This window comes from Malus domestica, chromosome 05, assembly GCF_042453785.1.
Source record: "Malus domestica chromosome 05, GDT2T_hap1".
NCBI classification, from domain to species: Eukaryota; Viridiplantae; Streptophyta; class Magnoliopsida; order Rosales; family Rosaceae; genus Malus; species Malus domestica.
The window spans coordinates 40,960,688-40,988,579 of record NC_091665.1 but is presented as its reverse complement, the minus strand read 5'-3'; the positions used below and the strand labels follow the sequence as shown (position 1 = coordinate 40,988,579).

Below are 27,892 nucleotides of genomic sequence, written 5' to 3'. Positions count from 1 at the left end.
TTTCTCTTTTCCTGATCTCTTTGCTTTCTCTTTTCCTGATCTCTTTGCTTTCTCTTTTCCTGATCTCCTCGCTTATTCTCTGTCCACCCATGTTGCTTTGCAGGTATCTTTTGCTTTTCTTGATCTTCAATACTTTGGATTGTTGCGGAAACAAGCTTTTGGGAAAGGGGCAAATGATTTAGCATAACCCTCTTTTATGACTTCCAATTCCTCAGAAATAACCACAGATCCATCGGTTGCAATGCCCCAATACAGTTGTTCTCCACCATCTCCACCATCAGAACCCAGTGCAGCAAAGACATTGCCACCCTTGCTGTCATAGACAACAAAAGCAAAGCTTCCTTCAAGATCTTTGACAACTTGATCAGCCGGGTACAGACCACGATCTCTGAAACTGCGGAATCGTCGGAGGCGGCGTTAATTGCTTCGGGGAATGGACCACCGCCGGCTGCGGCGACTGTAAATGCAAATTCAACTATGGTTTTGCAGGTGAGATTTGTGGCTATTGTTGCACCACTGACGGTGTCTGTAGCTGTAGCTGTACGTTCGGCACCGCCGCACTTGCCGATGCTCGACACAGCGTCGTGAAATCCAATTGCCTCGCTAATTTCTTGGGCGCGACTTCGAAAACCGTTTCGCTCTGCTCCATTAATAGAGACAGAAGAGAATCGAAAAAATTGGGGAAGATAGAGCAGTTCTCGAACTTTTGGTCTTTTTCACTTTCACACCCTCTCGATGTTTTTTGAAATTAAATATCCTAAATAATGGAGGGTTGGATGAGAGCGATGGCTGATTTGACGGTCTGGACTGAAATCTCGGTTGGACAGTCAAGAGTGGGTGGGAGAGTGAAGAGTGGTGGCCTCACGGGTCAGTTGTCAGAGAGAGAGAGATTAGTTTCTGTGGGTGTCTAGATTTCTGGGAAAACTCTGGGTTGTTGGGTTTTTTTGCAGATTTTTTAGATTTACGGTGGAGGTGAAAAAATGAAAGAGAACCGACATAGTTTTTCGTGTCGATTCCCACATACGGCGTTAAATGTTGATGCACAAAACCAGAGGTCTTGGAACAACGTAAATCTGACCTTGAATCTGTAAGAAAGTAAATAACACAAGATGTATCGTGGTTCACCCCAATGTTTGGGCTACGTCCCCACTGATTATTGTATTTCTCTGAGATGTTGAAGGGAGTGAGGGAGAGAGCTTCTGAGAGTGAGAGAACTCTTCCCATGGCCTAAGAAAATAGCCTCTCCCCAATTGTAAGGGTGATGAGTCATTTTATAGAATAAGGGCTCCTCACTTATTACATATTTGCCCCTTCCTTTATTACATAATTATATTTGAGTCTTCCGAGTATTTATACGAGGTCTAAATACGGAGGCCCTAAGTATAGTATAAACAAAGAGCATTTCCAAAGAAGAAATCAAAATGTCCATATCACCAATAAAAATCAAAGTGCTACATAAACTTGCAAATTTAAAATTTTATATCTCGTCTAACAAATAAAAAAAAATTGTTTGGTATCTAAAGGTGCATGATCCCTAGAGGGACCTCGGCCGGGAGCAAGCATCACCATGCAATTAGCACGTAATTAATAATTATTTAATGTTTGATAGCACAAAACCTAAACGGAGATCAATATATGCCACCTTAAACTTAACTATTTAATGTTTGATTAACACAGATCTGGTTGCTTGATTTAGACGGCCTGTTTTACATATCTGACAAAAATACTCTCTTCTTGAACAATACTAATGTATAGATTGGCATTGTTGTGCTCATAAAATAAAGAAAGTTTATTCTAGACGTTTACTACAAAGACAGTAATGATATGTTTACATATAAAATGGAATTGGATCCCATCCGGATCTACAAACTTTGTAGGAATTCTCATATCTGAGTCATTTATCGTACGGTCATAAATCATTTAACTTTTTTTAATTTAAAATTAAACATAAATAATATCTGACGAAAATTGATCGTATTATGTACGATGGACGGTTAAGATGTAGAGAACCTAAAATGAATTCGAAAAGAATCCTCTTCCATCTAAAATAGGTACGAGAGGAAACGAAATTATTTTGATTTCTAATTTCTTTATGTTTACTGACACATAAAAAATAAAGATATATATGAATCACATTCTAAAATTTATAATTAAATACACGTAAAATAAAAAAATTAGATCAATCAAAAGAGCATTTGATCCAATGCTCATTCTTTATTCTCCTGTTTTCAAGTTCATTTTTTGTCTTTCTTGCCGTATTCGTAGTACGAGAAATGCTAATTCTTTATTTTTAGTAAGAGAACTTTTTCAAAAGTGAAACTTTTTACGTATTTTTAGCCATTTTACTGTTTAATATCAATTTTTATGCTAATATTATAAAATATTGTATCAAAATCAATTTTCATGCTAATATTATAAAATATTGTGTTAAAATATGAGATGACAAAAAGTCTACAAAGAGCCGAGTTGCTTAACATTTCTCTGTTCAAATTTCTGTTAGGAAATCTAGTCAATGATGTGGTCAAAGATTAGTAGTTATTGAACATGAAATAATTGTCTTTAATTAGGTTTAATCATAAACAGTAAACAAATAGCAATTATCACCTAATAATTAAATTACCAACTTAATTATGTTTTAATTTTGTTAAGAAAACAAAAGGCCAACTAAACCACAACAACCCACCACCACCACCACCAACCGCTTGGGGAAAGACAAACTTCACTGGAGAGGGACGTTCCTTCCGACATTTTCCCTATTCTTCAAGCAACAGCCTAAAACGACAGCGTCTTCTTCTTCTTCATGCTCGATCTTCAGCTAGGGTTTTCATATTTATCCCCAATGTTCGATAGAGTAGTCAGTCTCTGAACTTCCTTCGACTAGGTACGTTTCTCTGCGTCGATCTACGCTTCGTATTTCCGATTTCTGCTACTGTTTTTTTTGTTGAATTTCGATTTGGGTTTTGCAGTTCGGAGCCGATTTGGGGATTTTGAAAATGGTGGACGCGGGGCCAGTTACGCCTGGACAGGTAGTTTAATTTGAATGCAAAGCCTGTTAATTTGTTTTATGTAATTTGATCTTCTGATGATTTGATTGAATTCCTAGGCTTTTCATTTTCTTAGTTTGATTTGTAGTTGTTCAATTCTGATGAAGATCTGTGAATGTGTAGGAAGTACTGGTTTTTAATTTTTGTTGAACAATAAGAAATTGCTTTGTATTTTAAGTTCTTGATCCGAAGAACGTTGCGTGATTTCGTAATGGAATTGCCTTTTGTAGTGGCTGGTTGGGTTATAGTAGCTCATACAAAGGGTGCCTTATTTGGAGTAGTAAATCTTGTATCTTGGTAACAAAGAAAATGCAACATTGTACAACGATGGCTCTGTTCAACCAATCCTTAATATTTTATTTTCTACTCAAATAGATCAAGGATCTTGTTTTTCTTCTAGTAATATCATAACCAAGAGACTCGCATTTCTGTTGGTGCATGGGATCGCAATGCCTCAATGTGTTTGGACTTTTGTGCAATTCTAAATGTTTGACATGCTATCAAACTAGCTACACTTTTGAGCCTGTGTAGATTTGTCTCAAACGCTACGAAAGATCTTGTTTTGGTATCAATAATGTAAGAACTAAATGAATGAGCAGATTTACTGAAGCTTTCTATATCATTCTCCAGGTGTCGTTTTTGCTTGGAATCATCCCTGTTTTTGTCACATGGATATATTCAGAGTACTTGGAGTATAAAAAATCTTCATCTCATCCTAAAGTGTAAGTTCCTTACCTTCAAACTGGCGATATGAATTAGTCCTTTGTTTTATTGGCATCAACTTACATGTTTCCACATACCTTTTATTGAAATATGAAATATGGAGTTAAATATTTCATTTATATTCCATTATGTTAGCTGATACAGTAATACTGGCTTCCTTAGTTAACATAGTTTGACCATGAGATAAGTGTGACAGGGAGTGCTTTTCTTTTTCACCTCCTCACTTTTCAATCGAAAGGAGCCCACCCAGGCCTCATGCAGAGTTTTTGTGGTCATATATTATGGTACTTGATAATTAAGTCTAGTACAAAGTCCAAGTGAAACATGTCTGTTTGGTTTTTTCATTAAAATAAAGGAAGAAAACAGAAAAGCACTGACTTTTAAGGGATTCTGACAATGATGAATAAACAAGCCCACTTTGAATGTTTAACAGAACTTAGTTATAAATATGATCAACTAGTGATTAAAAGTATTTTGAGTACGTTGGATGAGTGGTAATGGTGCTCTAGATATGTCTTTGATTAGAAATGAGATACAAGGATTGTCAAAGATATTATATTTCGGGCCAATATTCTCTAATGCGGAACAACTAAGTTTTTCCTATCCTATTGTAGTCATTCAGATACAGATACTAATCTGGTTGAGTTGGGGAAGGTTACAATCAAGGAAGATGAACGAGCTGTTTTGCTTGAAGGAGGTCTTTCAAGATCAGCATCTACAAAGTTTGATAGTTTATCCATCAAAATAAACTTGATCAGGTTACCATCCATAATATGCAGTATCTTCATTGAATTTTTGTGTTGATTTTAATTTTCAAGGTCTTTCTCACATTCCATTTCTCATGAACTTCTAGGTTTCTGACAATGGATGACTCTTTTTTACTTGAAAACCGAGCAACTCTTAGAGTGATGTAAGTAATTACTAATTAGTACAATTTGTATCTTCTCAGGGCCAGATTTCTTATTTATACTTATATTGCACTCAATGTCAATTGCAGGTCTGAGCTTGGTGCAATTCTGTTCTATTTCTACATATGTGACCGCACAAATATACTGGGAGATTCTACAAAGGTACATTTGTCTGCTTCCTGAATGTATTCTTAAATTACCACTAGTTACTTATATGGAAAACTTGCACAGACGCTATTATCATGATAATAAATGTCTATCATCGCATCAAAGGTCCTAATCTATTAGCCTTTTCCACGTTGTCTGTTCGTTCTCACTGATATTTCTGCCTAAGTGCCCTGAGTTCACCTATCTTGCTCATTATTTCACATCCTGATATAAAAGGATACTATATTTTATATGGCTTCTATTAAAGAAAAAGTTAAGATGTCGGTGTTACTATTTTCACACATTGATAAACACAAAAATTCTTTCTTCTATATTCAGATCATCACATGCTGATATGTACTATAAGAACAATAAACTGGTTTTTTTGTTGTAAAATTGATTAATTATGTGGTTCTTCTTTGAACAGAAATACAATCGGGATATTTTCATCTTCCTGTACCTTATCCTTGTCATAGTTTCAGCAATGACATCTTTGAAGAAACATACTGACAGATCAGCATTTTCTGGAAAATCCATACTTTACCTAAATCGGCATCAGACTGAGGAATGGAAGGGGTGGATGCAGGCAAGTACTCTTTACCAAGATCATCACTTTTAAGGTTCAGATATTTCCTTTGGGAAGGAAGAATTGTGTGCTCTTGGTATTTCTTCTCTCTTTTGTTTTAGGAGGGGAACTCTGAACTTATACTCATGGTGACCTGCCACTGTTATTTTTACTGTTCGGGTGTTTGTACATAATAACCATGAACTATCCATGCTCATCTAACTGGAACAAGCATGTGTCATCCTTTGATATTTTCGTTATCGGTTGAACTAAATTTGGATACTATATGCTAGATAAATCTGTAGATTGATTGGCTTTTTATTCATTTAGAGTTTATCAGATTTGATGCGAAAACCTACAATGGTACTCTTTAGTTTTCTTCCAGTTGAACATTAAACTATGTTATATATAGAGCTTGGTGCGCTCACTACACTTTTTATAATATTTAATTATGAATGTACTATGAGTATAATACATCTTTTTTGCTTCTTGGCAGGTCCTGTTTCTAATGTACCATTACTTTGCTGCAAGTGAGATTTACAATGCAATACGTGTCTTTATTGCTGCTTATGTTTGGATGACTGGATTTGGAAACTTTTCCTATTACTACATTAGAAAGGATTTTAGCCTCGCCCGCTTTGCTCAGGTAAAATGTAGTTCTGGGCAGTATATTCTCGCAAATGTTCTTGGGGAGTACTGAAATATTTGTATTCTTTATTGTACAATGCAGATGATGTGGCGGCTGAATTTTTTTGTGGCGTTTTGCTGTATTGTTCTTAACAATGACTATATGCTCTATTACATCTGTCCAATGCACACTCTGTATACTCTTATGGTGTATGGAGCCCTTGGCATCTTTAGCAAGTACAATGAGATCAGATCAGTGATGGCTTTGAAGATTCTCGGGTGCTTTCTTGCGGTTATCTTGATTTGGGAAATACCCGGAGTATTTGAAATAGTCTTTCTTCCTTTATCATTCTTATTGGGTGAGTAACCCCATTCAGCTTTCTGGTTTTTTATTTATGTTATGTTTTTCACTGTTGGAAATTCAAACCCAATAAAAAAAAAAAAATACAGTTGGAAAACTCAGGAACTTTCATCTTTTTGGCATGGTTGTTCTTCTGATTCTAGGCAGACTTTTTGATAAAATTTGATCAAACTCATCCTAGAGTCTTGATTTTGTGCTATTCAATTTTCATTTTTGGACAGGCTCATTACTCAGAACCCTTGGCCAATATTGTATGAAAAATAGTTTATAACAAATAAAAGATAGTCATCCTCTTGTGAATTATTTATATATATGCATGAATATTGAATATTGAATAACTTTAAATAGTTGACCTGTTCAAATACTTTCAAGTTTTGGCAAAAAAAAAAAGAAGTCCCGCTTGTACATATAGGTCTTAAACTAATTTGAGATTCTTTATATAAAGAAGACGAAGAAAAGGTTGATATGTGATTCTTGATTTGTTTCCGTGCATGAATTTCTTACTGTTCATGCATTGTTCAAACTTATCGTCTTTGTTTCCTACCGTGCAGGGTATACTGATCCTGCTAAACCAGATCTCCATCGTCTGCATGAATGGCATTTTAGATCTGGACTTGATCGCTACATATGGATCATTGGAATGATATATGCCTATTATCATCCTAATGTAATCTCTTGAATATCTACATCTGGTTGCTTTTGCTCTCTTGATACTCTGACTGCTGAAATTTTAAACGTAATATCTCTTAGGTGGAGAAATGGATGGAGAAATTGGAAGAATCTGATACCAGAAGGAGAGTCTCAATCAAAGCTGGAATATTTTCCAGTTCTATATTTGTAAGTTTCATCCTTCACGGCAGTTATCCGCTTACAAAAATGACAAATGTTTTGATCTTGTAACCTGATGTCATGCTCATTATTTCTTTGTTGTTAGGTTGGGTATCTGTGGTATGAATATATTTACAAGCTGGACAAGGTTTCATACAACAAGTTGCACCCCTACACATCCTGGATTCCAATAACGTGAGTGTTATAAAACTCTTTTTTTTCTTTTTCAATTTAAACAGAATGATTTTCTGGGAGTTTTATCAGGTGGCACAATTTTCGGTTGTTTACTCTTCAGTTCATACTAGCGACTTACCATCACCTCTGCTTATTGTGATTTCAGTGTATATATATGCTTGCGGAACTTTACTCAGCAGTTGCGGGGTGTCTCTTTGACTCTCTTTGCGTACGTATTCTTATCTGAGAGTCAAACACAGCAGTCCCTTTTGTAGGGTTAATAATTGTTCAGTCCTCAGTGGTTTTTCATGTTTATGAAAGGTTTTGCTGACTCATTTTGTGTACAATTTCACTTTTGTAATGCTAGGTGGCTTGGGAAGATTACTTTGGAGACCTATATTTCACAGTTCCACATCTGGTTGAGGTACGTGACACTTCTATTTTTTTATTTCCATACGTTTTTTGACCAATGGAATGCATCTTAGTCTTTACAAGTGCCTTATTTTCATAAAGAATTACACGAAACTTTTCCTTTTCTCGTACAGAACAAACACACCTAATGGACAACCTAAGTGGCTTCTCTCTGTCATTCCAGAATACCCGTTGCTCAACTTCATGCTGACAACCGCCATCTATGTTTTGGTAAGAGAATCTTCATTTAGCCCTTAAACCTTTGCAAGCCAACGGTACTTACAAATTCTCATCTTCCATCTGCTGTTCTGTTGACTTGGTTCTGCAGGTATCTCATCGGATTTTTGAGTTAACCAATACACTTAAGACAGTGTTTGTACCCACCAAAGACAACCAAAGGCTGCTTCATAATTTTCTTGCAGGGGCAGCCATATTTACTTGTTTGTATTTTGTCTCGTTCATTCTTGTTCAGATACCTCATTGAACCGTAAGACCCTTTCTGCTATGCGCTCACTCTTTATTTGTTCATAATTCCATATACTAACGAGTTCTACCACTACAGGCTCAACCGTTCAAGACCCAAAAGTGGGTTATACAGATGTTTCCTGTTGGATGTGCAAATATAGAAGGAACTTCAATAAGGGAATTGGAAGATGTCGGTTGCGAATATAGCCTACAAAGCTTGCGTTTCAACATTTTTTTTTGTTTCGAGAATGGCAAACTCTCCGTTGCCGTGTGAAAGCTTGGATGATGTTTAGATTTGGCTTTGGAAAGTTTGGCCGGAGGGAGGAAGCAGGAAGCAACAATGTATATCTCTGTATCTTCTTTTTCTTTGTCCCACAGTTTTGTTAAATCGCTGAAGAAAATGTAGATCCCTGTGACATAGATTTGTTGTTTGTTATAAGTCAAAGTTCAATTTTTCATGAGCAGTGCAATATCTGTTTGACGTAACTTTGAAGAAATGATTATTAAGATTTTATTTTTTCAATCATCGGGGGAGGGAAATTCGAACTTGAACCTCCTCCTCACCTCCTCCTCCGCCCTCCTCGTGTTCCAAGACGACCCTACAGACGATCCAAGTGGAGGATCGAAAGCAAAGTATGCAATCGGGTTGGTACACTATCATATCCAAGAGTGGTGATGGATATGGTAGCGTACCAATCTCTCGTTGCAACCTGCGCCGTCTTGGTGGGACTTTTCGGTAGCGGAGAGTGGAAGGGTTTGAGTATGAGATGGAGGGGTACGAATTAGGGAAGGTATCCTATGTCATGAACTTGATATGGTCAGCTACAACATGTCAACTCTTTGGTGTTGGTATGGTGGGATTGATTTTTTAGGCATCGTCTCTCTTCTCCAATGCCATAAATGTTGCGTGTTTGCCTGTGATTATCTTCCATGACAAAATGGATGGGATTAAGGCAATGGTGACGCAGCACAAAGCTAATAAGGATACCAACGTAAGCCCTCGAAGAACGAATTCTAGAGCCCACCAGATTTTTGGGAGAAATTCCAAAGGATTTTGTTCGATTAATGATTCAAGATGATTACAATAGTAGTCAGCCAATGGCTTATTACAACATCCTGGGGTAACTCAGAGGCCTCAAAAAATTAAAAGGAAAACTAACGAAAATTGCTTGAAAACTTTGAGTTTTAACGATAAGGACAAAATAAAGGGTAAAATAAATATTACCAAGATTGATTTTTTAGTGTAAAAATGTGATTTTTCGTTAAAGTGAACAGTACCAGGAGCTTTTCGTTAAAGTTTCCAAAATTAAATGAAAGCAAAACGACATTAATCGGGCGACAAACGAAAAGTTCGATTTTTATCACAAGACTTAAAACGCAGTTTTGGAAGCCTAGGTGGCCTCGGATGCCAAATCGGATGCCAAATGTGCGAATTCTCAAGGCATCCTTTATACTTCCATCGGTCCATCTCCTCTCCAATCCACTTGGCCATTTAGGGATTTGTTTCATGTGTTTATCAGCACTACCTTGATGACCCAAAAGTCCAACAGGGGAGAACACAAATGAAAATAGTTGGAAGAGATTTTATTTTTGCATATATCAAGTTTAACATCGAAGAGTTCAATACCTAAACAAATAAATTTTATTTAATAAAAAAAAAATTTATGTATGTAATGTTTGTCGTACGTTGTTGTATGGTTGTAAGACTCGTCAAACTTAAACTAACCTACTACTGTTGTGAGGTCTATGATATAATTATAATCTTGGGAACCGGATCCCTTCCGGATCCAATCATGCTGAGCCCCAATAATCAATGTATTTGGGCCATTGAAATTTGATCTGACGGTTACAAATAAGAGATCATTCTAAAAATTATAATAATTGTAGCTGTTGGATCAAATTTCAATGATCCGGACGCATTGATTAGTGGGCTCAGCATGGTTGGATCCGATTCCATAATCTTGTGTGCTGGTAGTTAGCTAGCAGCTGATGAACTGGTAAGTCATGGACCCATGACTACAAATAATTGTACCTATCTTTGTTGAAATTTTAATAGAAGGAAGATAAGGGTGGCTAGGGCGTGATCTTGACTTGTCACTGCATGATATAATGAATATCAAGATTTGTTTGTTTGTTTATTTATTATTATTCTGAATCGAAAGTTAATTTGCAATCGAGTGAAAGTAAATAAATTAATAAATAAATGTTAAGGAATAACTGAGCCACTACGCATATTTTATGAAATTTTGTTTGAATTTTAAGATAAAATTATGATTAGGGTTGAATTTCTCCAATATATAACGTAAAAAAATTGCAGCTTTGCTGGAATGGAAGGAAAGATTGGCAGCTTTCTTTTGTGATTTTTTATTTGTTGCAGTAAGAAGGATTTGACCGAGAAGCTGTTGTTTTGGAATTTAATGAGCGATTTTTCAAGCTCAGAACGTGATCAACTGCTAGTCGACTTTCTACAAGACACCAAATTTGGAGGTTGCTATTAAGATCCTCACCGTACTTTTGCGTTCGGAACAAACGTATTTATATTCGAATCACTCAATTCAGATCATGCGTTCGTTATTAGTTCATTTTATCGGTCTATCTCATACAAACTAAGGGTGCGGATCTCTCACTTCTCAACGATCCAGATTTCTAAATCCATAATTTCGGAGAGAATCTGGATTGCTATTCTTATAGATTTTTAAAAGGAGAATATATATAATATATTTAACAGTAATTCTTCCTTTCAAGTAAGTAAACGCCAAGTTGCTAACTACCATATCTTCGAGATTGAAAACTTAAAGGAGTTGAAGTTCTTGTGCTCAAATATACGTAGGGGGCCCACAAAATGAAGTGTCGGCATTAGAAGGGTTTGTTCAATGATCTCAGCCGCCTGAAAACAGGTAGAATCATGTATCGGACAAGGTTGAGTGATCCAATTTGGTCCGTTTTATTTTTCATGAATGTGATATCCTTGTCTGTAGCTCGCAGTTTCTGAGGACACAAAAAAATATATAAAAAAAGCAACAATAATACAAATTACAAGATGAGTCGTAGCCAGCATGGGAAAATGATCCTCTCCCCGGATCCTCTTTGTCGGGATTCGGATAATCAATAAATCACATCCGTTCATCGTACATATTGCGGTCAGAAATCATTATATAGTATTTACATTCAATTTTTAATTTTTAATTTTAAATAATTTATGACCACACGATGTACGATGAACGGACGTGATTGATTGATCTCTTGGATCTCCGCAAAGAGAATCCGGAGAGGATCCTTTTCCGCCAGCATGCATTTCATTTACTTAATTTATGTGAGTTGAAAACAAGGCCTCTCTCTCTCTCTCTCTCTCTCCTCCATTGTTTGTGAGTTTTTTCATCTTTGACATGGGAACAGCTCAAGAACTTCAGCTCAGCATTGGAGGTAAGTCTACTTCTATTCTATGTGATTTTTCTGAGTATATATAGCAACTGATTTAAAGTTTATCTACTATGCACCGGAATTCTTGACCGTATATCCAGTTGTTCATTCACCTAGACAATGCTATGAGCCGGTCTATTTAGAACTTTCGATTGATATATGTTAAGTGAATCAAATTACGAGAAGTGAATTATGTTCTTATTACAACTTAACGCGAGTCATAATAGTTACAAGTTGGGGGTGGTTTTGGGGGGGAGAATTCTACAAAATCCCAACCTTGTTATTATCCTAAGCTTAATACTGATCCTTGTAAATATATGTTGTTATAGTTAAGGAAGCAAATGGAGAAGATGAAACAAATTCATCAGGGCCTTCAGATGCCTCCGACCGATCACTGCTGCCGCGGCGCAGAGGCGTCAACTGGTGGATTAGAATCGCCATTTACTCGTTCCTCGTCATTGCCGGCCAGTCAGTTGCAACGTTCTTGGGAAAACAGTACTACGACAAAGGCGCCAAAAGCAATTGGCTGGCGACAGTAGTACAACTTTGTGGCTTTCCTATCATGCTTCCTTACTATTTCATCCCAGCAAGCAGAAATAATCCAACCCCAAAAGGTAGTCCTATCCCATCAAAACCACCGTCTACCAAAGTCGTCGCATCAGTATATGTCTCTCTTGGCTTCCTGATAGCCCTAGACTGCTACTTGTATTCCGTAGGACTATCTTACCTTCCTGTATCTACTTATTCCCTCATTTGTGCATCTCAGTTGGCCTTCAACGCGTTGTTCTCATTCTTCCTCAACGCGCAAAAGTTCACTGCTTACATTGTGAATTCTCTGGTTCTCCTCACCATCTCCTCCACCCTCCTCGCGTTCCAAGGTGAAGACGAATCTGGAGGCGATGATCCAAGTGGAGGGTCGAAGGTAAAGTATGCAATCGGGTTCCTATGCACTGTAGGGGCATCCGCCGGATACGGATTAACGCTCTCCCTAACTCAGCTTGCCTTCAAAAGGGCTATAAAAAGGGAGACGTTTAGAGCGCTCATGGACATGATAGTGTATCAAAATATGGTTGCAACCTGTTTTACCGTGGTCGGACTTTTCGCTAGCGGAGAGTGGAAGCATTTGAAGGGTGAGATGGAGGGGTATAAGCTAGGGAAGGTATCCTATGTGATGAATTTGACATGGACAGCAATAACATGGCAGGTCTTTTCTGTTGGAGCAGTAGGCTTGATTTTGGAGGCCTCTTCCCTCTTCTCCAACTCCATAAGTGCTTTGGGTTTGCCTGCCGTTCCAGTTCTGGCCGTGATCTTCTTCCATGAAAAAATGAATGGAATCAAGGGAATAGCCATGGTTTTGGGCATTTGGGGATTTGTTTCGTACGCGTACCATCACTACATCGACGATCGTAAGTCCAAGACGGAGAATAGAAACGCCGGAAATGATGAAGCTTCGAAAGCTTTAAGGGTTGAATAGAGAGGTCTGTTTTGTAGATCAATCTCTGGTTTCATGTAAAAGAATAGAATTACAAGCTTACCAATTGTCCTGATGAAAGGCTGTTGCTTTCCGCTTGAATCTTGTTTCGAACGGCCTGAAACATGTTTTAAATCATACCAGTAGCTCTACATACTGACTGATGCTTGTTGATGCAGCCTGTATGTTTTCCAAAAATGTTTAAAACGGTGTCGTAACGTCTTGATAGTGATACCTCCATCACCTGCAAGAATTTCAGGTTTTCCATATTACATAAGAGCTCTTCTTCTTCTTCCTCCTCCTCTCTCTCTCTCTCTCTCTCTCTCTCTTTCTCTCTCTCTCTCTCTCTCTCTCTCTCTCTCTCTCTGGTATATCAGTTTAAAATTACACCTCTGACATGGGAACAGCTCAAGATATGCAACCCCACATCGTAGGTAAGTCAGATTTCTATATGTACAAACGATTTCCTGGTTTTCGTGTTTTTTATATGGTTTTTCTGCATAAATTCGGAAAATTGTTTCGACGGTTTTAACTATCTAGCAGTAGAATTATAGCACATATCTGCAATGGAGGAACGAAGAAAAAACACCGAATAGTTGACAGATCGATTATATTCATAAGCTATAGAGAGAAAAAATGAGATTTTATTAATGAACTAAATCATAGATGAAGCTAATTCCATGGAAATCCAAATATGTGTTTCATACCAGTTAAAGAAGCTGAAGAAGATAATGCACTTGAGTTTAAGAAAACCCCCCACCAAGTAACAACTTCTCAGCCCGGAGATTTTATACGATGGGTGCGTATCACCATCTATACGCTATTCATCCTCTCCGGTCAGTCAGCAGCTATACTCTTGGGCCGACTGTACTATGACGAAGGTGGAAAAATTATATGGATGGCAACACTAGTGCAATTCACAGGGTTTCCTATCCTAATTCCTTACCACTGCATCTTATCATCCAAAAAGATCGCCGCACATAGCAATGTGCACCAACCATCTGCCTCAGTACTGACAGCGATGAATCTCTCTCTTGGTGTATTACTCGCAGCAGACAGCTTGTTGTATTCTATGGGACTCTTGTACCTTCCAGTTTCTACCTTTTCACTCATTTGTGCATCGCAGTTGGCCTTCAATGCTTTCTTCTCGGTCTGCCTTAATTCACAAAAGTTCACTCCTTTTATAGTCAATTCTCTAGTCCTTCTCACCATCTCCTCCACCCTGCTTGTGTTTCACCCCAACTCAGCAAACCTCACAGGAGTCTCCAAAGAGAGGTATACGATTGGGGTCATTTGCACTGTTGGTGCATCAGCTGGGTACGGCTTGATGTTCTCCCTCACACAGTTCTCCTTCGAAAAGGTTCTAAAAGCAAAAACTTTTGTAACTGTATTGGAAATGATAATCTACGAATCTCTAATTGCAACCTGTGCTACACTAGTGGGACTTTTTGTCACTGGAGAATGGAAGGGTTTAAAGAGCGAGATGGAGGAGTTTGCGTTGGGGAGGCTATCCTATTTCCTGACTTTGATTTGTACAGCTACAGCATGTCAAACTTTCAACATTGGCGCCATAGGATTGATATTTGAGGTGTCTTCTTTAGTCTCCAATGTCATAAGTGCTTCCGGCTTACCTTTCATTCCAGTTCTAGCTGTAATCTTCTTCAATGATAACATGGATGGAATAAAGGTGATTGCCACGTTGTTGGCCCTCTGGGGCTTTGCGTCATATCTCTATCAGCACTACCTTGACGATTCAGAGTCCAAATCTGAAACTAAACATGTAGAAGAAATTTCAATGATTCCTTTACTTAAAGAGGTCAACTGCTGAGCGACTAATAAGATGGACAACCAGACATCCATTAACAAAGGAAAGAAAGCACTGCAAACACACTTTATTTGAAGATGGAAACATTTCATCTGGACCTATTTGTTCCATTCATGTTCAGTAAAAGTTCTGGGCATTGTCCTTCGCTGTGAAGATAAATCATAACTTGTGTTCATCAAATCAAATAATTATACAAGATACAGACTCTTATAACGTCAGTTTCTTTGTTGTCTGCAGTAGTTACCGGGGTCTTTTTGCTGCACAAAAGTTTTGTCAACTAAAACTAATCCTTCAAGTTTGAATGTCAAAAACGGTATGTACATTGGACATAACCAAACCGACTTTATCAATGACATGCTGATTTAGAGATATGCCTTCAGTATGTACAGAAAAGTTTAAAACGTCAACATTTTGAAACATTATGAGTGCCAAATATGTACAGAACATCATCACGTGGAAGTGTGAACTAGAAAAGGGAAGACTGCAGAGCCTAAAAGGTAAAGATATAATGCTGCGTTTTGATAAACTAGAATGAAATCATTGTTAAATTACATGAGGTTACAAGTTGAAGCCAGTTATGCATAACTTTTGATTTCAAGTATTCCCTAAGAAAGATTATAAATATCGTAACGATTTTTACACAATCCTCGTAGCACAATGATATCAGTTTCTTCTTCAATTAGTAAGAAGTTAAAAATGCTGGCAACTATAGTTAAATTTAAAGTAACTGTAGACGTTTAAAAACACTTGAGAAGTGCACATTACATTGAGAAAACCTGGACGTTAGAGCACGTATAGCAGCAGCAGCAGAATCGGATCAACTACATGAGACAACCGACATAGTGAGCTCTGGGATACTTCTTCTGTAACTGAGGCCATTGGACAAAGAACTGATCCGCTATCCGTAACTTGTAAAGAAGCAAGCCGCTCAGGGAGAGCCTCTGCACTCTTGCTATACTCTCAACATAAAACACAGACGACCATCTAATCCCCACAACCTGCACATTTCCGATATCACCTCCCTAATCGAAAAAGTCCCGAAATTCATAACAGCAGAAAACCGCAATGACCCAACAAAGAAATATGAGAAAAGAACATCAAAAGGATCAATCCAAACCTTGAATAAGAATGCAATTACACAAAGTGGAACACAAGTCCCAGGCCCATTGCACAGAATCTGCAACACCAACAGCATTGATCATCAACAATTTGATCTCCAACGTCTCATATCAACAGAAACAAATTGAAAAAATGCGGAATTGCGAATAACCGAAAAGGTGAAAAGATTACCACTTGGGGTCGGATTCTGATCATTAGCCAGAGCCCATGAGCCAAAGCAATCAAAGCAGTCAAAACAGAGGTGAAATAAGACTGACCCACTTCCCTGCTCCGGTAGATCTGCATGAACTGCGAGCTCGAACTCTCATCGGCGTTCTCTTCGAGCAGTCGAGCTTTCTGGAGACTCATGTTATCAGTGGCGGCGGCGATGTAGAACCTGGGGGCAAATCTGTCTTTTTGAAGGACGGACAACAGGTTGATCATCTCTGCGGTGTGGCCTCCGGAGCCCAATACGATTAGGGTGCTGAGGGGTTGGGGAGCTGAGCCTTTCGAGCTGCTGGGTTTGCCGGTTCGGTGCAGGACGTAGAGGAAGCGAGTGATGATCAGCGTTGCGGCGGCGATTAAAAGAGTGATTGCGACGGCGCAGCCCATGTTTTGGGGAATCGAAAGGCTTTTGCTTTCCGTCAAAGGCGAGGACTTTAGGGAAAATATGGAAGCGACTCTCAGATGCAGTGATCGAAGAAACAAACAGGAATTTTCGGTTTATTCCCGGGAATTTTTTTTATTTTTTATTTTTCAGTAAAACTAATAAAAAATGTTTAAAAATTTTGAATTTTAACTATAAGAACAAAATAAAAGATAAATTAAATAGTAAAAGAATTGACTTTTTATTCGTTAAAGTTCCATTTTTTTCCCTTTATTCTAACTCCAACATATTAATAAAATTTATTTGTCAATCAAAACTTTAACAATTTACCACTCTAACCCTCTCACCAGAACTAAACAAAAATGAAAAACGTGAACAATTTAGTAATTACATCTAACACAAATTTTACTGTTCTCCATACTAACATCACAAGCACAACCATGTAAATATAACATATCTTATTTAAAAATTAAAAAATAAATAAACCTCACTTTTCTCCCCCCTCACACTCTACATTCCCCACATTTTCCAACCTTTTCTCTTCCCTTTTTTAATCTATCTTTTTCTTTTTTGAGTTGTCATCTGTGCTCATTAATAGTCATAGTAAAATAAAAAATAAATTTAGTTGTACAAGTAGAGCGCGTGTGTCGATTGCTAGTCCCTTTTTAAGGAGGGGACGAGTTGGAGCAATGAAAAGATTACTCTTTGGCAACGAAAGATCAAGGGTTCAAATTACGAAAACAACCTATTTGCAAAGCATGAGCAAGGCTACGTACAATAGATATTCCCGACTCTCGCAAAGTGGGTCGCCTTATTGATATGGGATCATTCTTTGCTCTTTCTAAAAGGAAAAATGGAAAAAGAAACAAATATATTGCATTGTAAAACAACAAATTACAAATACTAAAAATGTTCATGGCTCAAAATTTGTTTGTTTTGCATAATGTTCTGAAGAAATGCTTGTCAAGTCCTTGAAATTGCTGCAGCTGTCTTCAAACACTGATTAAACATTGCCAAGAACCGAAACAGTCACAAGCCATTTCGTGTTTGAGATCTACGGTCGAGTAGCATTCAGCAATCCTGACTAACACAGCATAGCGTTTCAGAGCACCCCAAATGAGAGCATCGAAATAAGTTTTGGTTTCTCTTATGTCTCTTCAATTTCCGTCTCTTCACAAGTGTAGTAAGCTATTCCCTTCTGCGGTTCAGTGAGTGCAGTGATCAACCTTGCACCCCAAGCAAGAGCAGATCAAGATCACTTCGGCCAAAAATGCAAGTAAAAATGGATTCTTCACTCTCCGGTGTAACTCTTAATGTCAATTGTCCTGTTTGTTTTGTTTTCTGCCTATTGAGGGGAAGATGGGGAAAATATCCATCGAGAACAACCACGCTGGACTTCAGTACAAATCAAGTTCTAGAAATGAGGCACATATCCGAGCTCACCAAGACGAGCAGTCAATGAGTCTAATTCGGCATAAATAAAGTTAGCTTTAGGATGGGCTCTATCACCAGTAATAAAAGCATGCACACCATCCTTCAGCTCAATCCAGCTACAGCCCGGTATCTTCTTCACATTCTGCTGGCTCATTGAATGTCTAACTTCTGTTACCTCATCATATTGACCATTCGCTACATAAAGATTGGACATCAGCACATAATTACCACAGTGACCTGGATCAAGTTCAATCACCTTATGCACAGCGACCTCTGCGATATCCTGGTTCCCATGAAGTCGACATGCTGCTAGCAATGCCCTCCACAGCACAGGATTGGTCTCGATAGGCATTTCTAGCACCAGTTGATATGCCTCCTCAAGATGCCCAGCTCGACCAAGCATGTCAACCACACAAGTATAATGCTCGATGGTTGGAACCACGCCATACTTCGACTTCATTTGTCTCAAGAATTCACGCCCTTCTCTGACTAAACCTGTATGGCTGCACGCAGACAAAACCCCAACAAATGTAACCTCATCAAGCTTCATTTGTACTTTGCACATATCAGAGAACATATCCAACGCCTTACTGCCATATCCGTGCATGCCATAACCCATGATCATGATGTTCCAGGATGCAACATCCTTATTCCTCATCTTATTGAAAACCATATAAGCATTTCTCATGCTCCCACATTTTGCATACATGTCCATAACTGCATTGGTGATTTGCACGTCATCAACATTCACATCCTTCTCCAACCCATTTTTAATCATATATCCATGAATTTCTCTACCATGCATCAATGCTGCCAGACGAGCACACACTGGAAGGACAGTCGTGATGGTTACCAAATCAGGAAGAACTCCACCCCTTAACATTCTATCAAAAAGCCTCAGAGTCCCATCGTGATCACCGCAATGCTCATGCACTGCAATAATTGAGTTCCACGAATATATATCCTTCTCAACCATCATCTCAAAAATCTTCAAGGCGTCTCCAACACACTTGCATTTCCCATACATGTCAATCAACGCATTCAAAACCTCAACACCTGAATCATACCCCATTTTCGTCGCAAACCCATGCACCGCTCTCCCATTGTCAAAACCACCCATCACAGCGAAAATAGACAAGACCCCAGTCACGGTAAACCTACTCGGCACAACCCCTTCCTCACCCATCATACTAAACACCGCCAAAGCCTCCTCAAGCAGCCCAATCTGCGCAAACCCATTAACCATTGCATTCCAAAGCACAACATCTCTAACAGGCAATTCGTCAAACACTTCCTGTGCCTCCTCCATCAACCCCAATTTCAAATACGTATTCACCAGAGCACTGCCAACATACACATCCAACTCCAACCCAAATTTCACCACCAACCCATGAATCTTCCTCAACTCCAGAACCCCGCTGCAACCCCTAATCACACACGGAAACGTAAACTTATCCGGCATAACACCGGCAAACCGCATTCTTCTATAAAACTCGAACCCATCTCTACCCAACCCGTTTGCTATAAACCCAGCAATGACAGCATTGTAAGCAAACACATTGTGGTCAAAAGACTGATAATTGAAAGTCGAAACGGCGTCGTCCATCTGGTTGCACTTGGAGTACATGTTGATAAGGCTGGTGGTGGAGAGAGGGGAACGGAGGAAGCCATTGGCGAGCATAAATGAGTGGACTTGCTTGCCTTTTCTGAGATTCTGGCGGCGGGCGCATGCTTGAAGGGAAGCTATGCAGGCAGCGAGGTCGTGCGGCGACTGAGCAGGCGACCGGGCAGCGGAGTGCGAGAAGGAGGAGCTGAGGCGCAGAGAAACAGATGGGTTCCTGAACAAATTGGTGGCTTTGTTCATCAGGAGCGTCGGTGTCTGATCACAGCACCATGAATTTTTGCAAAGATATTTATCTAGTTATTTAGAAACTATGAATTTCTCGGCTTTACGAAACGCTGCTTCCAAGTTCCATAAATCGCGATTTCACAGGTGACTTCTATTCTCCAGAAAAATATAAGTTGCATTGAACCACAAGGAACTCCAATTCCTAACTATCGTATGTCACAAAATAATGGCTTTTAATGGTCTCCGTTGTCATAGGATAATCGGAAGTTAATACCATAGAAAAAAAAATTCAAACTTAAAATCTTTGTGATAAAGTCTGCTAAAAATAAAGCTCATAATTAATAATTCCGTCAACTTTCCGTTAACATTTTCACTCCACCCCATCTTTTTTCCCACCTGGGTTCTGCCTCTCCCTGCCTGCTTCTCTCTCTCAATATCTTTCCGGACTTTTGGCCTCGAGCAAAACTAATAAATATTTATCTGAATCCGAGCACCCAAGACTTAATATTTGTTTTTTTTTTGGGTCGAAAACAAAGTAAGCAGTTTCATCCCAATATAAATACATTAAATTAGCCCAACAAAATAGGAATAGCCAAAGCCCAATCAGTAAAAATGCAAAAAAATTAAAGTTAATTAACTAGTAACTTTCAGCCCCAAAAGGTAACAACGATGACAATAATTAATTGTAACAATTAATGTTGCAATTTCACAAGTTTAAACCCTTTAGGTGACAATGACGACAATTAATGTCCCTAGGAGTGGAACTGATCTCATGTGACCTAAGTTCCAAATTTTGTGGAAGGGCCCAATATGGACCTTTGACCGACGGAAAGAGATATTTTTCGGATCCCTTACATCAAATCCTGTCAATTAACAAATTCGGACATTTGAAATTTGATCTAACAGTTAAAGTTATTATAATTTTTAAAAAGATCCCTTATTTTTAACCGTTGAATTAAATTTCAAAAATCCGAATTGATTGATTAACAAGATTTAATTGAAGGGATCTGAAGATGATATACCCACACCCATCACCATTCGATTTGGATAAGAGTGTGATGCGCCCAACTTTTCATCTACATTTTACGCCTCACCTCCTCAATATTGCTCACTAATCCAATTCATTTTTTTTTATTTTTTAGAATATGAGCTATCTCGTAACAAATTAACGACAAATTAATTTTTCATTTCATAAATTAACGAGCGGTTCTGGTACGTCAATTTGCTTTTTAAAATGAGAAAGACTCACATATGTATTTTAATAATTTTAAATTATTATTGACTAACTCCCACTAATCCAACGGAGAGAATGATCTAGAAACTGAATCCGTGAAAAATGAAATAAAAAATAACAAAATAAAGAGGGGAGAAGATTCGAATACCTTCCTTGGACCGGAGATTGCTTCTGCCTGGACACACCGCGAGTCGTACGATGAGAAGAAAGAGATAATATTACTCATTCACTCCTTCTTCTCTCTCTCCACGGAAAGAGGAGAGAGAAAGCTTGAGTTGATCATCAATGGCGGTCAGGCTAACGACCTGGTTCGTAACTCAGGGGCTCACCATTAGCGGCTCCAACTCCACCTCCAGGCACTGCTCAAATTCGAGCTCCCGCTTTTCATTTCACTGCACTCCCGCTTCATCCTGCAAGCTCCGGCACCGCAATCTCAGGTCCCTCTCTCTCTCTTCTATCTGAGCTCGTTTATCGATCAAATTCTCAAAGTTCAATCTGCGTGATCAAGTGATTGATGATGATTTTGATTCAATTTCAAACTTGTGAAGTTGCTATTGCGTGAATAAGAGGCAGAGACTGAAGAAGAAAGACTCGGTCGAACAGTCTTCGACGACTGCAGATTTCCAGCTCAATGGCGACGACGACTCCGAATCTGAAAATGCTTCTTCGGCGGGCGTAGTCGTCCCCATTGAAAGCGTATCTGATGACGAAGCTCGCACTGCCAATGGAGACGATTCGATTTCGACGGCTCTGACTCCGTCTGATGAAGCAAATCCTTCGGTAACTCATCGCCTTTGCTTTTCGAAACTCAAGGGTTCTTATATACATATTTGTTCAATTTTCATAAATTTGATTACTCGTTGGCTTTACAGGCGTATAGTACACAGGATTTGGTTGACATGATTAGAAATGCAGAGAAAAGTATGATATTTCTCTTCCCTGTTCATTTGGTTTCATGTAGGGTCCGTTTGGGACTGCTTTTGTTAGAAGCACTTCCAGGCATAAGCACTTCTAGCACCTTTATTAGAAAACTTCGAAATTTCTATTAGAAATTCAAATGATTTTTGAAATGCAGTTGAGAAAGCACTTGACTTATGTAAAAGTGCTTCTAAGTTTTTTTCTTTTTCAAATGTGGTCAGAAGTGCTTTTAGTCTTTAAAAGCAGTCCCAAACAGGCCTTACTGTTTATGCCTCTTCTATTAGATTTGTGAAATGTGTATATATCTTTGTGGCCTTAGATATCCATATTCTCAACCAAGCGCGGGTTAATGCGCTTGAAGACCTTGACAAGATTCTTGGCGAGAAGGAGGCATTGCAAGGAGAGATGAATGCATTGGAAATGAGATTGGCAGAGACCGATGCACGGATTAGAGTAGCTGCCCAGGAAAAAATAAAGGTGGAACTTCTAGAAAACCAATTAGATGAGATGCGGAATGATCTGAATCTTAATAGTGGTGGTGGTGTCGAAAGAGGTCAGGTGGAGATTTTTGAGAATGAAAACGAGCTGTTTAATGAAGAAGCTCCTGTACCATACAGAACTAGTATCAATGCTCTTGTTACCAATCTGAATGCATTGAGATTAGAAAATCAATCCCTCAGGAGTGACGTAGAAGCACTTAGGGAGGAGCTTAGCTATGTGAAGAATACGGATGAACGAGTGGTAATGCTGGAAAAACAACGGTCGACTTTAGAGTCTGCCTTGAAAGAGTTGGAATTGAAATTGTCAGTTTCTCAGGAAGATGTTTCCAAACTATCCAATCTTAAAGTCGAATGCAAAGGATTATGGGAGAAGGTGGAGAGTTTGCAGCTACTGCTAGATAAGTCAACCAAACAGGCAGATCAAGCTATTACCGTGTTACAGCAGAACCAAGAGATTCGAAAGAAAGTTGATAAATTAGAAGAATCTCTTGAAACAGCTAATATCTATAAAGAATCATCAGAAAAGATGCAACAATATAATGAGCTAATGCAGCAGAAGATAAAACTTATGGAGGACCGGCTTCAAAGATCTGACGAAGAGATACATTCCTATGTTCAATTATATCAAGAATCTGTGGAGGAATTTCAAGATACACTAAATACTCTAAAAGAAGAAAGCAAGAGAAGGGCAGTTGATGAACCTGTGGATGATATGCCGTGGGAATTTTGGAGTCGTTTATTGCTTATGATCGATGGTTGGTTGTTTGAGAAAAAAATATCAATGGATGATGCCAAGGTGTTGAGAGAAATGGTCTGGAAGAGAGATCGACGACTTCGTGACTCATACATGGCATGCAAGGAAAAGAACGTGAATGAGGCTGTGTCTACATTTCTCAAACTGATATCATCACAAACAAGGTATGAACGTTCTAGTATTAGAAGAATACAGGGTTTACGTATTTAAGCTTCTATTTAATCTGCGACTTTGTTGATTTTTAGTCCAGGATTGCATGTCGTTCATATTGCAGCAGAGATGGCACCAGTTGCTAAGGTGAGATTAGCTTGCCTTTATACATCTGTATCTTTCTTTGCTTTATTCTATTAAGATAACTGAGTGGGGTTTCTTACTTGTCAAGCTACAATAACTTTTATTACAGCAGTTCAGATTCAGGAATTTGTTAAGCATTAATATTTGTGTAAATGTATAGGGACAACTCAATGATCTTTCATTTGGTTTGATAAACATACCATCAACATAACTAGTTAATTTTACAGGTTGGTGGTTTGGGGGATGTTGTGGCTGGTCTTGGTAAAGCACTGCAGAAGAAGGGACACCTTGTGGAAATTATACTTCCCAAATATGACTGCATGCAGTACGATCGTGTTCCTGACCTAATGGTAAACTGAATACTTAATGAATCTTAGAAAAGATGTTTTTCTAGTTGAGTCTCATTACACGTTAACATGCAGGCCCTAGATGTGGTGCTGGAGTCATACTTTGATGGTCGACTATTCAAAAATAAAGTGTGGGTTGGCACTGTTGAAGGTTCGTACATTGAAAGTTTCTGTTTGCATGACTTTTTTTGTCTTGGATTCGCACTGTAGTCTTGGATGCTCACTCTAGTGTTGATTATGCAGGTCTTCCAGTTTATTTTATTGAGCCTCTACATCCTGATAAGTTCTTCTGGAGAGGACAATTTTATGGGGAACGTGATGATTTCAAGCGATTTTCCTTTTTCAGTCGTGCAGCCCTTGAGTTGCTTCTTCAATCTGGCAAGAAACCAGACATAATTCATTGCCATGATTGGCAGACAGCTTTTGTTGTATGGACCATTAAACCCTTCATTTTTTTTACCATGCTGTCTTTGACCGCCTTAGTTCTCTCAGTGACTGACTTGTTGCTGTTCTTAGGCACCACTTTACTGGGATCTATATGCTCCAAAGGGATTAAACTCAGGTAGAATATGTTTTACATGCCACAACTTTGAATACCAAGGGACTGCGCGTGCTTCAGAATTGGCATCTTGTGGTCTTGATGTCCACCAGCTAAATCGACCAGATAGAATGCAGGACAACTCAGCACATGATAGGATCAATGCTGTTAAGGTACAGCAATTGTTGATTCATCTATTACCAGCATCTTTCAGGAGTCGGCAAAACCTTTCCTGATTCCATTTTCATTTTTGTTTTTCCTCTTTAAGGGTGCAGTTGTATTCTCCAATATTGTGACAACTGTATCGCCCACCTATGCGCAAGAGGTGCGGACTGCTGAGGTATGGCTTTTGCTCATACTTACGAGTTCCTATAGATATCAGATTCAAATTCAAATTGCTTGCCCTGTCCCAGCCTAGAGACGTTGTTTGCTTTTAACATTTGATTTTGGAGAATCTAATTATTTTCACCAAATGTTAATTTCTGTCATAAATTGTGTAAATATGTCTCTCTTGTATAAGTAGTAATCCAGATTCCAGACATGTTAGGAATAACAACATCTGAGTATGATTTTGTTTTTGGATTTGTGTTGAGATGATGTTGGCCTCTTCAAGATGAAAGAAAAACTTTAAAAAATGTGCTTTTCTATGAGAGCTTTGATATAGAAGTCATCAGGTGTTGGACTCTAGTAAATTATGTGGCTCCTAATCAATAGGTTCTTCTTGTTGGACACTCAATATCCCACTTTTATTCTGTTTTTGGGCATAAGTACCACTTCACAGATGAGAAAAGAGAACAACATTTCTCTTCCCTACTCATGCAAAAATACATCATGGTCTCTGTTTTGAACTTTCATGGCATAGTCAAAATAACTTTACGGTAGACAGCCTTGAAATTGATTAAGATGCTATGGGTGAAAAGTCTTGTGTAGTTAGCCAATTTGTCGAATTTTTGTGTCAGTCATATGGTTTGCCTGATGTATCATTTCATGCTTCCATGTTATTGGATATTCTTGAACTTCCGTTTGTATAAAAATAGTTGTTTATTTATGATCACAGGGAGGACATGGTCTCCATTCAACACTAAACTTCCATTCTAAGAAGTTCGTTGGAATTCTAAATGGTATTGACGCTGATGCGTGGAATCCTGCCACTGATGCATATCTCAAAGTACAGTACAGTGCTAATGATCGTCAGGGTAAAGCAGAAAATAAGGAAGCATTAAGAAGAATTCTGCGGCTTTCTTCGGCAGATGTCAAGAGGCCATTGGTAATTTGATTTTCTATTAAATTTGATTTTCGCACTCCATAAAATGGCATCATATTCTATTTTCGGTAAGCCAGATGAGTGATTGGTCAAGCAACTTTAGTCCTTAGTTGAAACTGTTTGATCACTCCTTGAATAGGTGGGCTGCATAACAAGATTGGTGCCACAGAAAGGTGTACATCTTATCAGACATGCGATATATCGAACATTGGAGCTCGGAGGACAGTTTGTTCTTCTCGGTTCTAGCCCAGTGCATCATATTCAGGCACTGCTTTATCTTCCGTTTTGATATTATATCCTGGCTATGTTCGTTACTGTTAGAATTTTATGTTGTTATATATGCTCAAGAAGGGACATGTCTGGGCAGTCTCTTATCATATAAATATATTGTTAAGATTAATGGATTATCAAACATTATACCTATTCTCTAATCGAATATATTACTAAGATTCTGGGTTCAAGTCCAATTTAATATCGTGTGTTGGGTTCTTTGTGGTGTGTTTGTCGGGCTTATTTGATTAACAAGTGGTTGTAAATACTTATTAGTAGAACCATTAACTGAAAGGTTTCTTGCTGTGTTTTCTACTGTAGAGGGAATTTGAGGGTATTGCAAGTCATTTTGCGAATCATGATCATATTCGGTTGATTTTGAAGTATGATGATTCTCTTTCCCATACCATTTACGCTGCTTCTGATATGTTCATCATCCCGTCTATCTTTGAGCCTTGTGGACTTACACAGGTAAAGTCTGTTCTCTTACCTGTGCAAAACTTCTGCACACTAGTCACTACGTATTGCTGGATTAATGTCTTATTTTTCTTGGGCAGATGATAGCCATGAGATACGGTTCTATACCCATTGCAAGAAAAACTGGTGGTCTAAATGATAGGTGGGTATCCATTGCCTGTATCTTCTACTAGCGATTTATGTTATATTCGTTAAAGAGTAAACTTAATTCCTTATATACTTTGTCTGCAGTGTCTTTGATGTTGATGATGACACCGTACCTCTTCAGTTTCGGAATGGATATTCGTTCTTGACTCCTGACGAACAGGTAAATCTCGCACACATACACATTCTTGTTTTTCTTTTCTTTCATTCTTCTTTTTTATCTGGCATTGGTGGTGCCCGAGGCTCGGAATTTGATAGGACATCCTTGCATCATCTGTCTCCGTTATTCTCATGATTTTTCTCCACTTCAGTATTTTAGTTTTCCCTGTCCATGATTAACTGTATCCTGACTTGGAAATGCCGACAGGGATTAAACGGTGCTATGGAACGTGCTTTCGACCTCTACACGAATAACCCTGATATTTGGCAACAGCTTGTTCAGAAGGTCATGAATATAGATTTCAGTTGGGATACTTCTGCATCACAATACGAAGAACTATACTCTAAGTCTGTGGCCAGAGCAAGGGTAGCCGCTCGCACTTGAGCTTTGCGATACCTCGCTAAACCAGACATGTCGACGCTTTATTTGGCGAAACAAATGTGACTTCGTCTCTGACAAGTTGGAGCTAAGACTGGTAAGCTCAATATATGGATGCATATTTTTTAAAGGAAGTAATCTGACTAGGGTCATGCTTGAGATCGAATATGTTCAAGTTCTGCACGGTTTATGCTTCAATGCTGGTAGCGACAGAGGTGGTTTTAACAGTCGGCCTTCGTACAAATGTTCATTTTTTAACATTCGATCGCCATTTATTTGTTCATAAAACCAGCTGTTGTTGTTGTATGCTAATGATTAGGTTCTTACTATAATTACAAAACTCTTGTACACGCCACTCAGTGAGATAAGGCTTTGTTGTTGCCGTCGTTGGCTGTATATCTTTCAGGCCATTTTATCTGCGCAAAATATAGAAGAGAGATTAAACAAATAAATGTTCAAAATCATCTCCATCTTGAGCAATACAAATTGTCGTTTGAATGCTTCAATATTTTATTCTCGTAATTGTTGGATCTTTTTCCATAAAATGGGGGTAAGGCTAGCCGACATTCACCTCTCCCAGACCCTGCGTAAAGCGGGAGCCTTGTGCACTGGGTACGACCTTTTAATTGTTGGATCTTTTTCCTTCGTAGAAGCAAA

At 38.5% G+C, this 27,892-nt stretch overlaps 6 protein-coding genes across 9 annotated transcripts; 4 read left to right on the top strand and 2 right to left on the bottom strand.

Moving 5' to 3' along the window:
• Positions 1–2,667: 2,667 nt before the first annotated feature.
• Positions 2,668–8,711, top strand: LOC103434974 (protein REDUCED WALL ACETYLATION 3-like). Its single transcript, XM_029103096.2, has 17 exons — positions 2,668–2,881; positions 2,967–3,026; positions 3,675–3,766; positions 4,382–4,525; positions 4,621–4,677; positions 4,765–4,837; positions 5,250–5,408; positions 5,884–6,033; positions 6,118–6,373; positions 6,927–7,042; positions 7,126–7,212; positions 7,310–7,398; positions 7,544–7,606; positions 7,745–7,801; positions 7,923–8,019; positions 8,117–8,275; positions 8,351–8,711. Exons 2-16 carry the CDS (start codon positions 2,994–2,996, stop codon positions 8,270–8,272), a joined length of 1,629 nt encoding a protein of 542 aa, XP_028958929.1. The 5' UTR covers positions 2,668–2,881; positions 2,967–2,993; the 3' UTR covers positions 8,273–8,275; positions 8,351–8,711.
• Positions 8,712–11,185: 2,474 nt separating this feature from the next.
• On the top strand, positions 11,186–13,421 carry LOC103434973 (probable purine permease 10). Its single transcript, XM_008373357.4, has 2 exons — positions 11,186–11,676; positions 12,003–13,421. The coding sequence occupies exons 1-2, from the start codon at positions 11,640–11,642 to the stop codon at positions 13,145–13,147; spliced, it is 1,182 nt and encodes a 393-aa protein (XP_008371579.2). The 5' UTR covers positions 11,186–11,639; the 3' UTR covers positions 13,148–13,421.
• Positions 13,422–13,768: 347 nt separating this feature from the next.
• LOC103427875 (UDP-N-acetylglucosamine transferase subunit ALG14) lies at positions 13,769–16,797 on the bottom strand. 4 transcript variants are annotated; one of them, XR_528396.4, is made up of 5 exons: positions 16,260–16,797; positions 16,087–16,146; positions 15,735–15,967; positions 15,036–15,115; positions 13,769–14,916 (listed from the first exon to the last, which is right to left on the bottom strand). XR_528396.4 is itself a non-coding variant. In XM_008365960.4 (3 exons), the coding sequence occupies exons 1-3, from the start codon at positions 16,677–16,679 to the stop codon at positions 15,791–15,793; spliced, it is 657 nt and encodes a 218-aa protein (XP_008364182.2). In that variant the 5' UTR covers positions 16,680–16,797; the 3' UTR covers positions 15,468–15,790. The 4 variants fall into 4 exon arrangements, 1 of the variants encoding a protein (XP_008364182.2); XR_528397.4 differs by lacking the exon at positions 15,036–15,115 and having other exon boundaries at positions 13,769–14,910; XR_528395.4 differs by lacking the exon at positions 15,036–15,115 and having other exon boundaries at positions 16,260–16,796.
• LOC103434971 (purine permease 21-like) lies at positions 13,839–14,972 on the top strand. Its single transcript, XM_017332211.3, has one exon. The coding sequence runs from the start codon at positions 13,839–13,841 to the stop codon at positions 14,970–14,972; it is 1,134 nt and encodes a 377-aa protein (XP_017187700.3).
• A 731-nt stretch (positions 16,798–17,528) lies between the features above and the next one.
• On the bottom strand, positions 17,529–20,402 carry LOC103434970 (pentatricopeptide repeat-containing protein At3g14730). The gene has a single exon (XM_008373353.4). The coding sequence runs from the start codon at positions 19,970–19,972 to the stop codon at positions 18,089–18,091; it is 1,884 nt and encodes a 627-aa protein (XP_008371575.2). The 5' UTR covers positions 19,973–20,402; the 3' UTR covers positions 17,529–18,088.
• Positions 20,403–21,234: 832 nt separating this feature from the next.
• Positions 21,235–27,741, top strand: LOC103427878 (probable starch synthase 4, chloroplastic/amyloplastic). Its single transcript, XM_008365963.4, has 16 exons — positions 21,235–21,628; positions 21,740–21,971; positions 22,064–22,112; positions 22,429–23,527; positions 23,609–23,660; positions 23,885–24,007; positions 24,080–24,155; positions 24,248–24,432; positions 24,521–24,715; positions 24,811–24,882; positions 25,600–25,809; positions 25,946–26,071; positions 26,398–26,547; positions 26,634–26,695; positions 26,785–26,860; positions 27,065–27,741. The coding sequence occupies exons 1-16, from the start codon at positions 21,477–21,479 to the stop codon at positions 27,239–27,241; spliced, it is 3,036 nt and encodes a 1,011-aa protein (XP_008364185.2). The 5' UTR covers positions 21,235–21,476; the 3' UTR covers positions 27,242–27,741.
• The last annotated feature ends 151 nt before the right edge of the window (positions 27,742–27,892 follow it).

Excerpts from the sequence above, each read along its gene's own strand:
- LOC103427878 (XM_008365963.4), top strand. The coding sequence starts at position 21,477 with ATGGCGGTCAGGCTAACGACCTGGTTCGTAACTCAGGGGCTCACCATT. Across the intron at positions 24,433-24,520 it reads ATTGGCAGACAGCTTTTGTT|GCACCACTTTACTGGGATCT; the intron begins GTATGGACCATT and ends TGCTGTTCTTAG. Across the intron at positions 26,696-26,784 it reads ACTGGTGGTCTAAATGATAG|TGTCTTTGATGTTGATGATG; the intron begins GTGGGTATCCAT and ends CTTTGTCTGCAG.
- LOC103434970 (XM_008373353.4), bottom strand. The coding sequence starts at position 19,972 with ATGAACAAAGCCACCAATTTGTTCAGGAACCCATCTGTTTCTCTGCGC.
- LOC103434971 (XM_017332211.3), top strand. The coding sequence starts at position 13,839 with ATGTGTTTCATACCAGTTAAAGAAGCTGAAGAAGATAATGCACTTGAG.
- LOC103434974 (XM_029103096.2), top strand. The coding sequence starts at position 2,994 with ATGGTGGACGCGGGGCCAGTTACGCCTGGACAG. Across the intron at positions 7,607-7,744 it reads GTCTCTTTGACTCTCTTTGC|GTGGCTTGGGAAGATTACTT; the intron begins GTACGTATTCTT and ends TTGTAATGCTAG. Across the intron at positions 7,802-7,922 it reads CAGTTCCACATCTGGTTGAG|AACAAACACACCTAATGGAC; the intron begins GTACGTGACACT and ends TTTCTCGTACAG.
- LOC103434973 (XM_008373357.4), top strand. The coding sequence starts at position 11,640 with ATGGGAACAGCTCAAGAACTTCAGCTCAGCATTGGAG. Across the intron at positions 11,677-12,002 it reads ACTTCAGCTCAGCATTGGAG|TTAAGGAAGCAAATGGAGAA; the intron begins GTAAGTCTACTT and ends ATGTTGTTATAG.
- LOC103427875 (XM_008365960.4), bottom strand. The coding sequence starts at position 16,679 with ATGGGCTGCGCCGTCGCAATCACTCTTTTAATCGCCGCCGCAACGCTG. Across the intron at positions 16,147-16,259 it reads TCAGAATCCGACCCCAAGTG|ATTCTGTGCAATGGGCCTGG; the intron begins GTAATCTTTTCA and ends TTGGTGTTGCAG. Across the intron at positions 15,968-16,086 it reads TAATTGCATTCTTATTCAAG|GTTGTGGGGATTAGATGGTC; the intron begins GTTTGGATTGAT and ends GGAAATGTGCAG.